At 36.1% G+C, this 13,366-nt stretch overlaps 1 protein-coding gene across 1 annotated transcript in view; it reads right to left on the minus strand.

The window, feature by feature from the left end:
* Positions 1-384: 384 nt before the first annotated feature.
* Positions 385-13,366, minus strand: part of LOC121860697 — a 28,096-nt gene continuing 15,114 nt past the window's right edge. The window contains exons 5-6 of the mRNA XM_042357995.1: positions 8,846-8,980; positions 385-3,561 (exon numbers count right to left, since the gene is read on the minus strand). Coding sequence (XP_042213929.1) covers positions 2,260-3,561; positions 8,846-8,980 — 1,437 coding nt within the window. The 3' untranslated portion in view covers positions 385-2,259. The remainder of the gene's footprint in view (positions 3,562-8,845; positions 8,981-13,366) is intronic.

Below are 13,366 nucleotides of genomic sequence, written 5' to 3' on the forward strand. Positions count from 1 at the left end.
TCATAATATATATATATATATATATATATATATATATATATATATATATATATATATATATATATATATATATATATATATATATACTGTACAGTATATAGTATATAAATATACATACATATACAGTACATAAATATACATACATATACAGTACATAAATATACATACATATACAGTACATAAATATACATACATATACAGTACATAAATATACATACATATACAGTACATAAATATACATACATATACAGTACATAAATATACATACATATACAGTACATAAATATACATACATATACAGTACATAAATATACATACATACACAGTACATCAATATACATACATACACAGTACATAAATATACATACATATACAGTACATCAATATACATATGCTATAAATATATATACCTACAGTATATAAATATACAGTATAGTATATACTGTACACACATATATACATATACTGTACTCATAAAAGTTGCAGCTGTGATCTTGTGTGTCTACAATAGATTGCATGCCATTTACCTTAAATCCAGGTACAAGCAGATAAATAATACTGCTAAAACTTCATGCCTAAATTCTTAAATTGTCATAAATTATGCAAAAATGCTATAAACATAGCTTATGTACACTAAAACTTGGTCCTATAGTTTTGTTACCACCTTTACACAGGTTCAGAATATAGTGGTGAATCATGAACAAAACTACTGTTTAAAATTTACATGACAGAAAATTCCACATTATGAGGCAAGTACCAAGTGAAAACTAGATATTTCCTCCCACCATAAACCACTGAACCTTTCTATGATGGCCAAAGATATTTAGTCTTCTACAGAATACTTTACCTCTACTTGATGGATTTACAGTATACTGTACAGTATTACCATACGAGTCATGAAACAAAGACAATGTAGAACATTAATTTTACCCCATAAAATCTATAAAATAATAAATGTAAAATCATCTTCTAGGTGTACCACCTTAATACTCTTTTCTGCCACTTATTTAATATAAAGGATATTTTAATAAAGTTTTTGAGATCATGAACCTTGCAATGCATAAAGATTTTTCTCATTCCCCTTTAGCAAACAGAATGAATTATCACTGAATTATAATTGACTTTAGGAGGAAGACACAAAAAGCACATACAGTACAGTAGGTAGTGGTGAGGGGAAAACTTGTACAAATCAGGAGATTGCAGATTTATAAACAATAAAAAACAAACTCCTAGATATTAAAAAAAAAATTGGTTTCAAACAAATTATTAAGGTGGTGCCCCTAAAATATTACAAATAAAAAAAATAAAAAAATCCTTAAATAAATACAGCAGAAAATTTGAACATTTTCAGTTGCATAAAATATTCAATCAAGGTAGGTCTGTAATATAACTTTTTGATACTTAAAAATTTCCCATTTTGATAAATACTCTCAAAAGCTTGACATCACATTGTCAAATTTGGTAACTGCTTTAAAAGTGCATGCATAATAAGGTAATATAAAAAACTGTCTTTTCTTTAGCTGCAGCCACCATATACTGTAAACAAACTTTTGATCCATACCTAATTTGGGAATTTTCCATGAATTATATAAAAATATTAGCTACAGCATTATCGATACTGTACCAAGAAAAATATAAACAGAATGTTATCAAGATAAAAGAATAATAGCTTCAGCAGTTAGCTATATTCAAAGCATCCTGATATAACACTTTGTCTTTCCCTCTTCCATATGGAAAACAAACACTTAAAACCAGAAATTGTACTTTTAGCCAACAAACATACAAATCACTGAACTTTCCAGTGTCTTTACTGCATTGAAAGGCACTCCATTTTCCCCCCTGCACACATGTGAAACTGACACCTGCCTAATCAACGTTCTTTTTTTTTATAAACAAGTGTTAACACAGTTCAACTTAATTTCTGCATAGAAACCTCTATCTTTATTCACATGTGCTGTAAAAATGAGAACTCATTCCCTCGACACATTACAGGGCCACGACCTTAATTCTATATCCAATATAAAAGGAAAACTATATTTACAGACACAGCACTAAGAAGAATGCCTAGTCAACAATTAGCTTATAACAGGCAACAGTTCTAGCACCTCAAAGAGTTGGGCACAGTCACATTATCTAATCCATGAGATCAGTCAAAATTTCATAATGTGAGTTAAAATATATCATGGAATTTTGCCTAGCAATTTTTTGGACTTAAAATTTTTCCATGTCAATAGTAAAACAATTTCACTCATACTCCTCTCACTTCTTTGGGGTAGTAAATAGTTTTGTAGGAGTTTTGTGGGTCTTTTCTTGACTTCTAGTTATCATAGGTTTGTGACTCCACGTGTGTGAGCGTGTATGAACTCGAGCAGATTTTGGTATAGGTTCTTCTGTAGATTCAGTTTCAATATCTGAAGTTCGTTTTCGTTTAGGTGATATTGTTTTTGGAGAATTTTGATTTATAGTTTCTGTAGTACCACGATTTACTGACTTCAATACACGATTGGATGAGTCCATTGTTGAACTACTTAGTGCTTGTCTACCTTTGGTACTCGATCCAGCCTTCTCCTCTTTACGCTGTTCTTCTTTCCATTCATTATTGTTATTTGAAGCAACAGGATTTTGCTCTTTATTCTCACTCTCCATTCCAAGATTCAAATGAATATTTGATCTTGTTCTCCTTCGGCTATCACCCTTTTCTGTAGAAACAGTTCCTGTTGAACTTTTCATTCTGCCATTTATTCCTCTGTGTTTTCTCCCTTTATTATCTGTTCCTGGACTTTTAGTACTGCTTGACACAACTGGAATTTGTATATCATCTCTCAAAGGTTTGCCGTCTGTCCTGTTGTCTGGTCTGTTTTCTGTTAAGATTTCTGGCCTGCTTTCTGAAACGTCCTCTACCTTGTTCTCTAATCGACTGTCTGGTCTGTTCTCTGATCTACTGTCTGGTCTGTTCTCTAATCGACTGTCTGGTCTGTTCTCTAATCGACTGTCTGGTCTGTTTTCGTCTCTATTTTCAGGACCGTTTTTATTTCTACTTTCAGGTCTATTTTCTGACACAATATCAGATATACTATCAATATCAAATGGTGCTGATGCAGGTAAATTCTGAGTAGTTGGTGGTAGTACCTTAGTGGTTGGATTATGTGAACTATGACCCGATGAATTGTCACCTGAAGTACTAGGAACTGCATGTACACCAGCACATCCACATTCAGAACAACCCACTTTAGTTGTTTCTGCACTGATCACAGTTTGATTACTCCCAGGTTCACTATTATCACAACTTCCACAACCCGAATCCTGAAAAGTATCCGTACACCCTCGGTTACCCTCCTGCACACCATGTTGGTTGTCTTGTTGACTGGTCTGCCATTTTTCTGGAAGGCGTTCCTTAATGCGTAGTACACCCCGGCTGCCTTCATGCCTTGTTGCTTGGCTCTGGTTGTACATGTGAACCTGAACTAGAGCATCTCTGTTTCTATCTTCCTCAGTTGATGGCAGTCTGGTGGTGGGTTTAGGAGGAGACCCTTTCTTCATTCCCTTCTGTTGTAGCAACACCTGAAAAATAAATAAGAGATAAACCAAATACTATAGCAGGACAGTTCACATAATGCAGGGCTATATTTTGAGTTCCTTTTCACTAGACAACCCATCATAATTTAACCCAAGTGGCTTGCTAATCTCTATCATCATCATCAATGTCTTATGACTGTTTTCCAAGCTTGTGTAAGTTAGCTGTGATTACTTGAATTTACAATTCATGTACTGTATATGGTTAAATATAGTAATCACTTTCCCTCCCCCTCACACCATTCCTTCAAAAGCAAATAACTTGAAACTATAGCTGTTCTCCAGTACCAAGTCTGTCCATTCAGTACCAGATACTATCTTGGTTTTTGGTTATTCCACCATTTTGAATTCAATCCCAGTTAAGTCAGTAACCCAAGGAAAGGGTGGGTGTCTGAGCTGCTGCCATTGTTAACATCACCATCACTGTTTTCTGGCCATTTTCCAAGTTTGGGCGCATTTGCTAAATCACCCAATGGCAGCTCTCCATGACGCATGGTTCTTTTGCAGTCTCTCTCATCAAGTTATCTGCGAGGTAATTTCTTACCTCTCTCCCCATGTAATTCTTGGCTTACCTATACTGTAGCTCTCCTTCTCTCCACATTCAAATTCATGTATCTCTTAACCCAATAAGTATTATCCATTCAGTACTGTATTATCACCTACAGCTAGAACTCTCAATCAAATTCAGCTTAAAAAAAAGTGAGGATAGTTCCACATAAGCTCCAGGATCAGACAGACATACATTCCCCTTTAGAGTTGACCGATCACCACAAGGTAAGGTGAGAGAGTTCTGCTCCTGAAAAGTTGTCTATAACTCAAAACCTAATTTCCCAATGACCTAATATTATATAACTAGAGATGTGTTAGGAAAATAAATAAAAAATACCCCAAAACATACTGTAATAAATTTACTCATAAGATTCTATCAACCAAACAATTAAACTAAAAATCAAGTTATTATAAACTCTGTGTAGTATTAGTAAAACATTACTTCCACTTGACACATTGAAGAGTAATAAATGGCAAATTCTTGAAAACAGCCTGTAATTAGTTTAGTTTGAGAGGTTAGTTTTAAATAGTGTCTTAATGGTGTCATAAGCACCATTTGCCACCAAGTTCTGTGAAAAACCTTCTTGTACTATCCCCACAGGTAACTCAAGAGGTAAATCCGAGATTAACAGTGGTCACACATTTCAAAATATTATCAGAGATTAAGAAATTGATAAGGAAGAGAACACATACAATACATGAAATGCAGTTTGGATTTATGCCAGGTAAGGGACTACAGAGGCAATATTCCTGGCCACAGCAATACAAAAGAAATATCTAGGGAAGGAGAAAATTAAACTTCATTTTGTAAACTAAGAGATGGCACCTGACAAGTTGACAGGGTACCAAGTGACAAAATAAAGTGGGTGATAAGAAGGCTAGGAGTTGAGGAGTACAGGACAGTACTTTGGTTAAATGATTATGGGATTATATGTGGGATAAAAAACCTGAAAGTAAATGGTGAAGAAAGTGAGGATTTTGAGCTCCCAGGACTTTAGGACTGGCCTGCCAAGAGACCTGTTGCATACTGATGACTTAGTTCTGTTAACAGATAATATTGAAAAGGCAGTGGAGAAATTTAAGAAATGGAAGGGTGAAATACAGTCAAAGGTGTTGGCAGCAGCTCAATGATGTGCAGTGGAGTAGATTGCTGACTGCAGGATGTTGGTAACTTTAAAAGTGTGAATGTGCATATAACCATGTATCCACAGCAAGGCTGGAAAAAACAAATATTGGTGATACATCCCTGGAATGCATCACTGAGTTCTGTTACCTGGGTGACATGATCAGTGCTGGTGGGGATGCTGAAGCCTGCTCAGTTGCAAGAGTCAGATGTGGCTGGAAGAAGTTAAGGGAGCGGGTGCCTTTATTGATGACAGAGGACCTTTCGTCCGAGTGAAAGAATGTATGCGGCTGGTGTGAGACGTGTGATGTTCTATGACAGTGAAACATGGATAGTTAAAGAGGATGACATAAGTACACTTAAAGTGAGCTGAAATGAGAATGGCAAGGTGGATATGTAATGTGACACTGAAAGACATGAAGCCCTGTTCAGAGCTAAGTAGGCAACTGAGTATTGGCAAAGTTGTGTGTAGAGGCAGGCTGAGATGGTTTGGGCACACGGTGAGAATGGACAAAACCAATTGGATCAAGTGATGCATGAGCATGTGGGGGGGAAGGAGAGCCAGGGGTAGGGCAAGAATGACATGAGGAGAGGTTATAAGACATGATATTAGATTAAAAAATCTGATAAGAGACTGCAAGAGACCATGCAGCATGGAGAGCTGCCATCAGGTAATCATGGCTAACCCAGGCAAGCATGAAGAATAGCCACAATACAATGATGGTGATGATGATTAGTTACCCCTAAACATTTGTATTCTCATATCAAAAAAGGTATTGACTGTGACTAGTTATGGATTTTTTCTTTTTTAAATAGAATGTCTTTTGGCACTGTCACACATTAGTCAGAATCATCAAATAAAGGAAGAGAAAAAATCAAGTACTGTACCTGTGTAGCATACACATCTATAACACTAAGTTGTATATTACAGAATTGTGGTCATGTATCTCAGTCACTTCCCCAAACCCTGTATTTTTCCCCCCGTTTCATATACCAACAGAAGGTTTTCTTTACGTTACATGATATGAGGATGGAGCATTGAAAACAAAAGGTCTTCAAGGAATGATAAAAACGTGTTCGAAATATCCAATCAAATTATTAGGGTCGGCCACAATTCTCTAGGTAAAGCCGGGTTACTGAAAACACGTGATTATTTTGTTTTGGCCTTACAAAGTTTAAGTCACAGACTGCCTCAAGAGAACCTCTTTCAATTGTACAGGGGATCCAGAATTATGAACATCTAACTTACAAACACCTGCCAATACGAATGCGGTCCCATAAGGCCAATTATTTGAAGATTCCAACATAAGTACAACTGGTTCGTAGTATTAATGTACAAGAACTAGTTTGCGTGGCAGAGCGGCGAGGCAGAGCAACGGGTGGTGAGTAAAGTGTCACCCAGCCACGTGCCTTAAGAGAGAGTCAATAAGCCTTACCCTCACCTCGATAACATGTGTAATAAAGTGAAGCCCTATTTTTTTTATGGGGAATAGCCCACCCGGACACAGGTCATCGACCCACAACGAGGCCTGAAGGGGGGGAACAAATAAAGAGTAAAAATAGAAGAGAAAAAAATCTGTTTTTTTGGCCTTTTAAATATTTTTCGGCCCTCATCGTGGCTCCCAAACAAACCTGATGCAAGTGATAGTAGTGCATCTAAGAAAAGGAAAACAATTACAATGGAAGTTACAGTTGATGTAATTAAACATTCTGAAAAAGGCGAAACACTCTGAGTCATTGGTAAAGCATTGGGCTTCAGTTGGTCAACGATCAGAACAATTTCTAGAGACATAATTTTATTGGTAATTGACAATGCACCTGGCCAAGCTGCATTTTTAGATGATGTTCATCCAAACATTAAGTTTCATCTCAATAGAGCCTCTGTCAGTCCTACAAATACTCATCTCTATATGCAAGCCAGCCCGAGATGTCAATGTAGGTGTTAAAATTTAAATTTAATTTCCTTTACTGAATTTTGCCATTCCATTTCTCCTTTTCTCTAAAATTAAGTGATTCTAGATGTATAAAAGAACTTAGGCTATGATATAGTGTACATAGGGTACGTGTTCTGACTTAAGATCGTCCTCAGGAACAAAACTCATTCGTAACCCGGGGACCCCCTGTATTAACAGGAATTTTGAAGTGTACCAAGTGTTTCCAGTCACCTTTCACTGACTGGTCTTTATGGTCCAAACTAAACTGGGTGCAGAACAGTGCACATCCCTTGTATTTACTTTAAATAAAATAAATATCATGATTTACAGAAATTAATACAAGTCCCTAAAATACACAAAACCTCACATCAACAAGGTGAATAGTTCTACAACTCTAAGGAAAGCTGTCAGCTCATCATGAAGTACAGGTATAAAAGACTGCATGATAGTTAGTGTCCCACTAACAGTATTTAAAAAAAAATAATAAAAAAAAAAAAAAAAAATAATCAATGTCAAAATTCTTAATACCTGACACTTGAATTCATGATGTTTGTGTAAATCTGAATATCTAAATTACCTAATAAGAGCATTTTCTATAAAAATAATTATATCTACCTTGCAATACATATCTCCTGGGTGGCATTATCTCTTATAGCACCCTAATGTTGCTCTTAAGTGTGGATGACCTACTTTCTAGGATCACACACAAATTGTATTGCATATTTGGTGATACTGTTAAAAAACCAACTGCTGCACAATGAGAAAACAAACCAGCCAGTTATCAGTTTATCAAAAGGATTTTCACATAAAAAAAAAGGTACTGCACACAATTACTTCCCAGTATGAGAGCATGATTAATCCTGTTTAATCCTAGGGTGATAAATACAGTACAGGGTACAGTATTCTTTTCTGAAACAGTACTTCCTCAATACAATCTGAGTACATATCAGTCATAATCCTTTAAAAGCACAAAACAGATCCCTTGATGGTCCAGAAATACTTATGTTTAATTGTGCTGGATTACTAACTGGTAAAATCAGACCTGGTCACAGTAATGTTTATCTTTTAAACAACAGTGTCACAACCTGGTTAGAGTGTTTGGAAACTACATAACCCTTGCCGTACAATATGAACAAGGGTGTATATAGACTGTCTGAACAACCATAAGAAAACCCAGTGTAATCCCACAACTTTAGATGAAGCAAGCAAACAGTTCTTACCGGTTACAACACCTGTTTTAACTGCTGTAGTTCTTACCAGTTACAACACCTGTTTTAACTGCTGTAGTTCTTACCAGTTACAACACCTGTTTTAACTGCTGTAGTTCTTACCAGTTACAAAACCTGTTTTAACTGCTTTGTTCTTACCAGTTACAAAACCTGTTTTAACTGCTGTAGTTATTACCAGTTACAACACCTGTTTTAACTGCTGTAGTTCTTACCAGTTACAACACCTGTTTTAACTGCTGTAGTTCTTACCAGTTACAACACCTGTTTTAACTGCTATAGTTATTACCAGTTACAACACCTGTTTTAACTGCTGTAGTTCTTACCAGTTACAACACCTGTTTTAACTCATTCCTTTATCGACCCTGCAATTTCTGTTTCTGTGACCACTCCCACCCAAATTCCAACACTTTGATATACCACCTACAAAGGCTTCTTACCTCTCTTTTTGGTCGTCCGGGGGGATCTAGGAAGACTGTAACTGCACTTGTATTATCTGCACGAAGGTTTAGTTTGATATAACGCCCTAGAGCTCCAGACACCACAGAGCGAGATGGATTTACCCACAGCCGTTGCTGAAATAAATAAAAATTTATCAAGTAAGTACCAATATATATATATACATACATACAGGAGTTAAGACAACATGCATCCAGTGAGGGTCTTGTTGTGTGACTGCCTGGAGGCGAAATAAACATCAGCTGTTGAGGAGCACTTGGCAACACTCCTTTCCATCTCTCTAATCACCCACACCTTTCTGCTTTCTCACTACATATTTTTAAATGTTATGTAACGTAATGTTGAAGGGATACAACTTTGCTCATTTATACATATACTTAACACAATCTCCCTAAAAAATACTTTAACTTTCGTCTTTATTCAAGACATTTTCAGGTCATGAGACCTACTAATCCCCCACCCAAGAAAGGGTGACCTGACATTCCATCTCTGTAAATTCAGTTGCCTCTGAAGATGTCTTGAATAACGAAGAAAGCTAAGGTGCTCCAGTGTATGTAGGTACTTAGTTGACCAAGAGCTGGATTTCGCAAAAATTATGATTTAACGAATAGGGGTGGCTCGAATTAGTTCCTTAAAGAGAAAATACTGTACTCGTATATATGAAAAAGTGCAAGAAATAGCATCAGGCACAAGTTACCTTGAATCATTGGTTTAATTTGACCAATATTAATTCCAAAAGTCACGTAAAAACAATATTATTATTTCATTAATACAAATAGGGACAAAGTATTAGATTAATTACTGAATCAGACAATAATTACAGTGATCCCTCAGTTAACGAATTACCTTTCATAAGATTATTCACTTCGGTTAACGAGCAATCCCTCGATTAACGAATTCCTTACGAGCGCCCCTCAACATGTTTTCGCTTGCTCACTAGCTGTCGTATTAGTCCGCCAATACAGTAATCGGTTCTAAGGCTTAAATTCCTTACCATTTTAGTAAATATCAAGAAGGTTATACTATTCAATCATTTTAAAAGTTTTATATTAAATTTTTTAGTCATTTTAACAATTAATGAACATAATTGAAGTACTGTACAGGAAACTAGTTTTATGCTCGCCAAACAGCCACTCAACACACCAAGCTTGGCGTCAGTTTGTTTACAGAGGAAGGAACATCTTGTTTGAGACTCTTCAACATAAACGCTTTTTTTCTGTGTTTCCAGTCAAATTATTGGTCATTTTGAAATATATTTTACATACTGATAATATATAGTGCAGTGCAGTGTTGATTTAAAGAAAATAATCTTGAATTACACCAAATGAACTAAAATTTTATGGGTGAAATGGCAGCATGGGGTGACTTCTCTTCCACCCCAATGCCTTCTCTTCTCCCTTCTCCTCCACCCCTATTCTAATTCCCATCATCATCAACCAGGAGCCTTCTACATGCACACCTCAAAGTAAGTGTACTTTATTGCATTTATCTTTCGTTTGTATGTAATTTTCGGAGAGCTGGAACCAATTACCCAAAAGCCCATTGAAACAATGGTTTCGGTTAACGAGCAACCTTCTGAATCAAACTGTGCTCGTTAACCAAGGGACCACTGTATTTAAACAGCCACTCCTCGACTTACGACCTACTCGACATACGACCACCCCAGTCATACCATTTTTTTTAAATTACGTGTTTTTGAGTCTCGACGTTAGTGATTGCGCTGTGTATTGACAAAATTTTTGTTTGTAATTCCCTTTAAAATGGCTGGTATGCTTAAAAGTGTCAGTTTTGAGAAGAAAAAGAGACACCCATTTTAGATTTTCTATGTATTATCTTCGCATTTTCGACTTACAACCTGGATTTGGGTCCCTAACCCGTCGTAAGTTGGGGAGTGGCTGTACTTTAGTTAATGTAATTTCTTATATGTATACAATGATATTTTCTTTATTTTACTTAAATTAAACAGTCAACAGAGAGAGAGAGAGAGAGAGAGAGAGAAACTTGATGTAGCCTACTGGTAAGCCTATGACCCAGAAAACCAGAAATTCTTTAAAAATAATGGGTCCCATAATTGTGAAATGACATTAAAGGAGCAATGTAAACTGAGGTATCACTATATTTATCAGTCTCTCTTTCTTTTTATATTCACATTATTCACTCATAACTGCTGCAAATTTAAGGTGGGGTGCACTTAAAAAATAAAAAAAAATAAAAAAAATAAAATAAAACAAATTAATCCCCTCTTTACATTAGAAATGCAAAAAATTTAAAATTCAAAATCAATACAGTATTGGGAATGGTGAAAGACATTCATAGAAAACAACAGAAACGTGTGATGATATCAAGAAGAAATACCCACTGTAAGAGTATTTACTCATATCCCCAATTTGTAAAAGTTGCAAATAAAGATTGGGTAATCTTTAGTGTCCACACGGACTCTAAAACTTTGTAACAATTCAGTGTGTACACCAAGTTGAGTTATCAGGTTACCCCAATCATAAATAAAGGCTCCACTATTTATAATCCATAATCACTCATAAGGCACCGTATTATTTGTTCAAGCAGCTGTATCTGGCAACATGGAGTCATTGACCTGTGGGCTGGATGCCGTTGCAATAAGATGGTATATTAATGAACTCCTGAGCCAAATTTCTTTGTAGTGAAAGTCCAAAAACCCGGATGCCAGAAATCCGGACCACCCGAGAATCCGGACTTTTCAAAAACTATTTTTTTTAGCGGGCTTTTGTGTGTATGTGAGCATGCGTGAGCACCACAGCTGCACAGCGACCACGTGGTCGCCACTTTAAAACGAGCAATCAAACTGTGACAACATACCGTATATACTCGTCTATAACCCCCCCCTCGTTTATCTGTCGACCCTGATTTTTTTGACCAAGAAATCGTAAATTTATGATATTCCTCGTTTATAGTTCGACCCACGTTTTTGAGGGTAATGGAACAACAAAACCTTCAGTAAAAACGCTCTACATCCTATAAACTGAGGCTAGCCGTGCATGAAACACGAGTGCCAAAGGCAAATTGTTTACCATTTATTATTACGACACTTTACACTGAAACGCGGGTAGTTTCAACAAAAATATTGTATATTTCCATTCAAGTCAATTAGGAGGGAATATTATTGAAATACAACAGTTTTTTAACTAAACCATTCAAAAAGCGATTATGTAACATCTTTGAACGAAAGAAAGCGAAAGTCATTGTTTTCGTCACGATTTTATCTCACTTTCCATTGTAATACGTACGTAATTTCAGGAAAAATATTACATTTCCGTGAATGTATTATATCAAGCACAGTATGAATAGAATACCATTGTAATATAACAATATTTTGAGTCCTACTCTTTCCATTTACAGAATACTGCACAAGCCCATAATAATGGCTCCTAAAGTAGATAAACTTCGTTGTGTGAAGAGAAAGAAGAACACGTTGAAATTGAGTGACAAACTTGAAATAATCAAGAAACTAGAACTTGGTGTGAGCAATACTGTTCTAATGGAAACATACGACATTGGAAAGTCTACAATTTATGATATATTAAAGGCAAAGAATAAAATTCTAGAATTCACAGCTTTTTCATTAAAACTGCTCATTTTGATATATGAAGCATGCTATATTTGCTAATGAATAAACTATCAAAATGTACCTGTTCATCTCTTCCTTAAATTTGAATTTTAAAAGTACTGCCTGAGAACCCGGAAAATCCGAAAATCCGGACCGACCCAATCCCCAAGCAGTCCGGATTTTTGGACTTCTACTGTACCAAGCCTTTTCTGGCATTCCGTCATATTTGTGCAGGTAAAATGCTTAAAGATGGATAACAAAAGTGAGAGCTATATCCCAATCCCACGCGTGAGAGACGAAGAAGCACCCGGGAAAAATAAAAGGACAGCTTGTCCGAGATGATAAAGCAACACGAGCCAATAACACTTACTGTACTGTACATTACAGTTTTACCCCGCTTAACGCGCTTTCACTTAACGCGTTTTCGCATATACGCGGTGCCTTGCCAAAGCTGAACTTTCACTTAACGCGGGTTTTTTCCACATATACGCGGTGAGTGTCCGAGACGCTATTTTTAGATTTGCCCCACCCGCCACCCTGCCTGACTGCCTGTTTTAGCTCATAAAATTCATACAAATTACCAGGCCAGAATATAATTTACATTGCTGGAATTCTTATAATTTGGTGATCATTTTGAATATAAACATCATATATTTTGCTTTAAACTTACAATTTTTAGATAAAAATTTTTCTCTAGGTAACTATGGTATCTTTTGTCCAAAATATATGACATTTATATTCAAAATATTCCTGGTCTTACAAGGAATCCAGCAATGTCAATTATATTATCCTAACTTTAGTTTGAGGTATTATTTATTAAAATTTAGTGGTTATCCCACACATCTCCTTGGGACGGTTGGTGGGGGGTGGGGGGGAGGGAGGGACCAACCGACCATCTGTTACCCTGTGAAGAATTATT

The sequence above is a fragment of the Homarus americanus genome, unplaced genomic scaffold, assembly GCF_018991925.1.
Source record: "Homarus americanus isolate GMGI-L3 unplaced genomic scaffold, GMGI_Hamer_2.0 scaffold40248, whole genome shotgun sequence".
NCBI lineage: Eukaryota > Metazoa > Arthropoda > Malacostraca > Decapoda > Nephropidae > Homarus > Homarus americanus.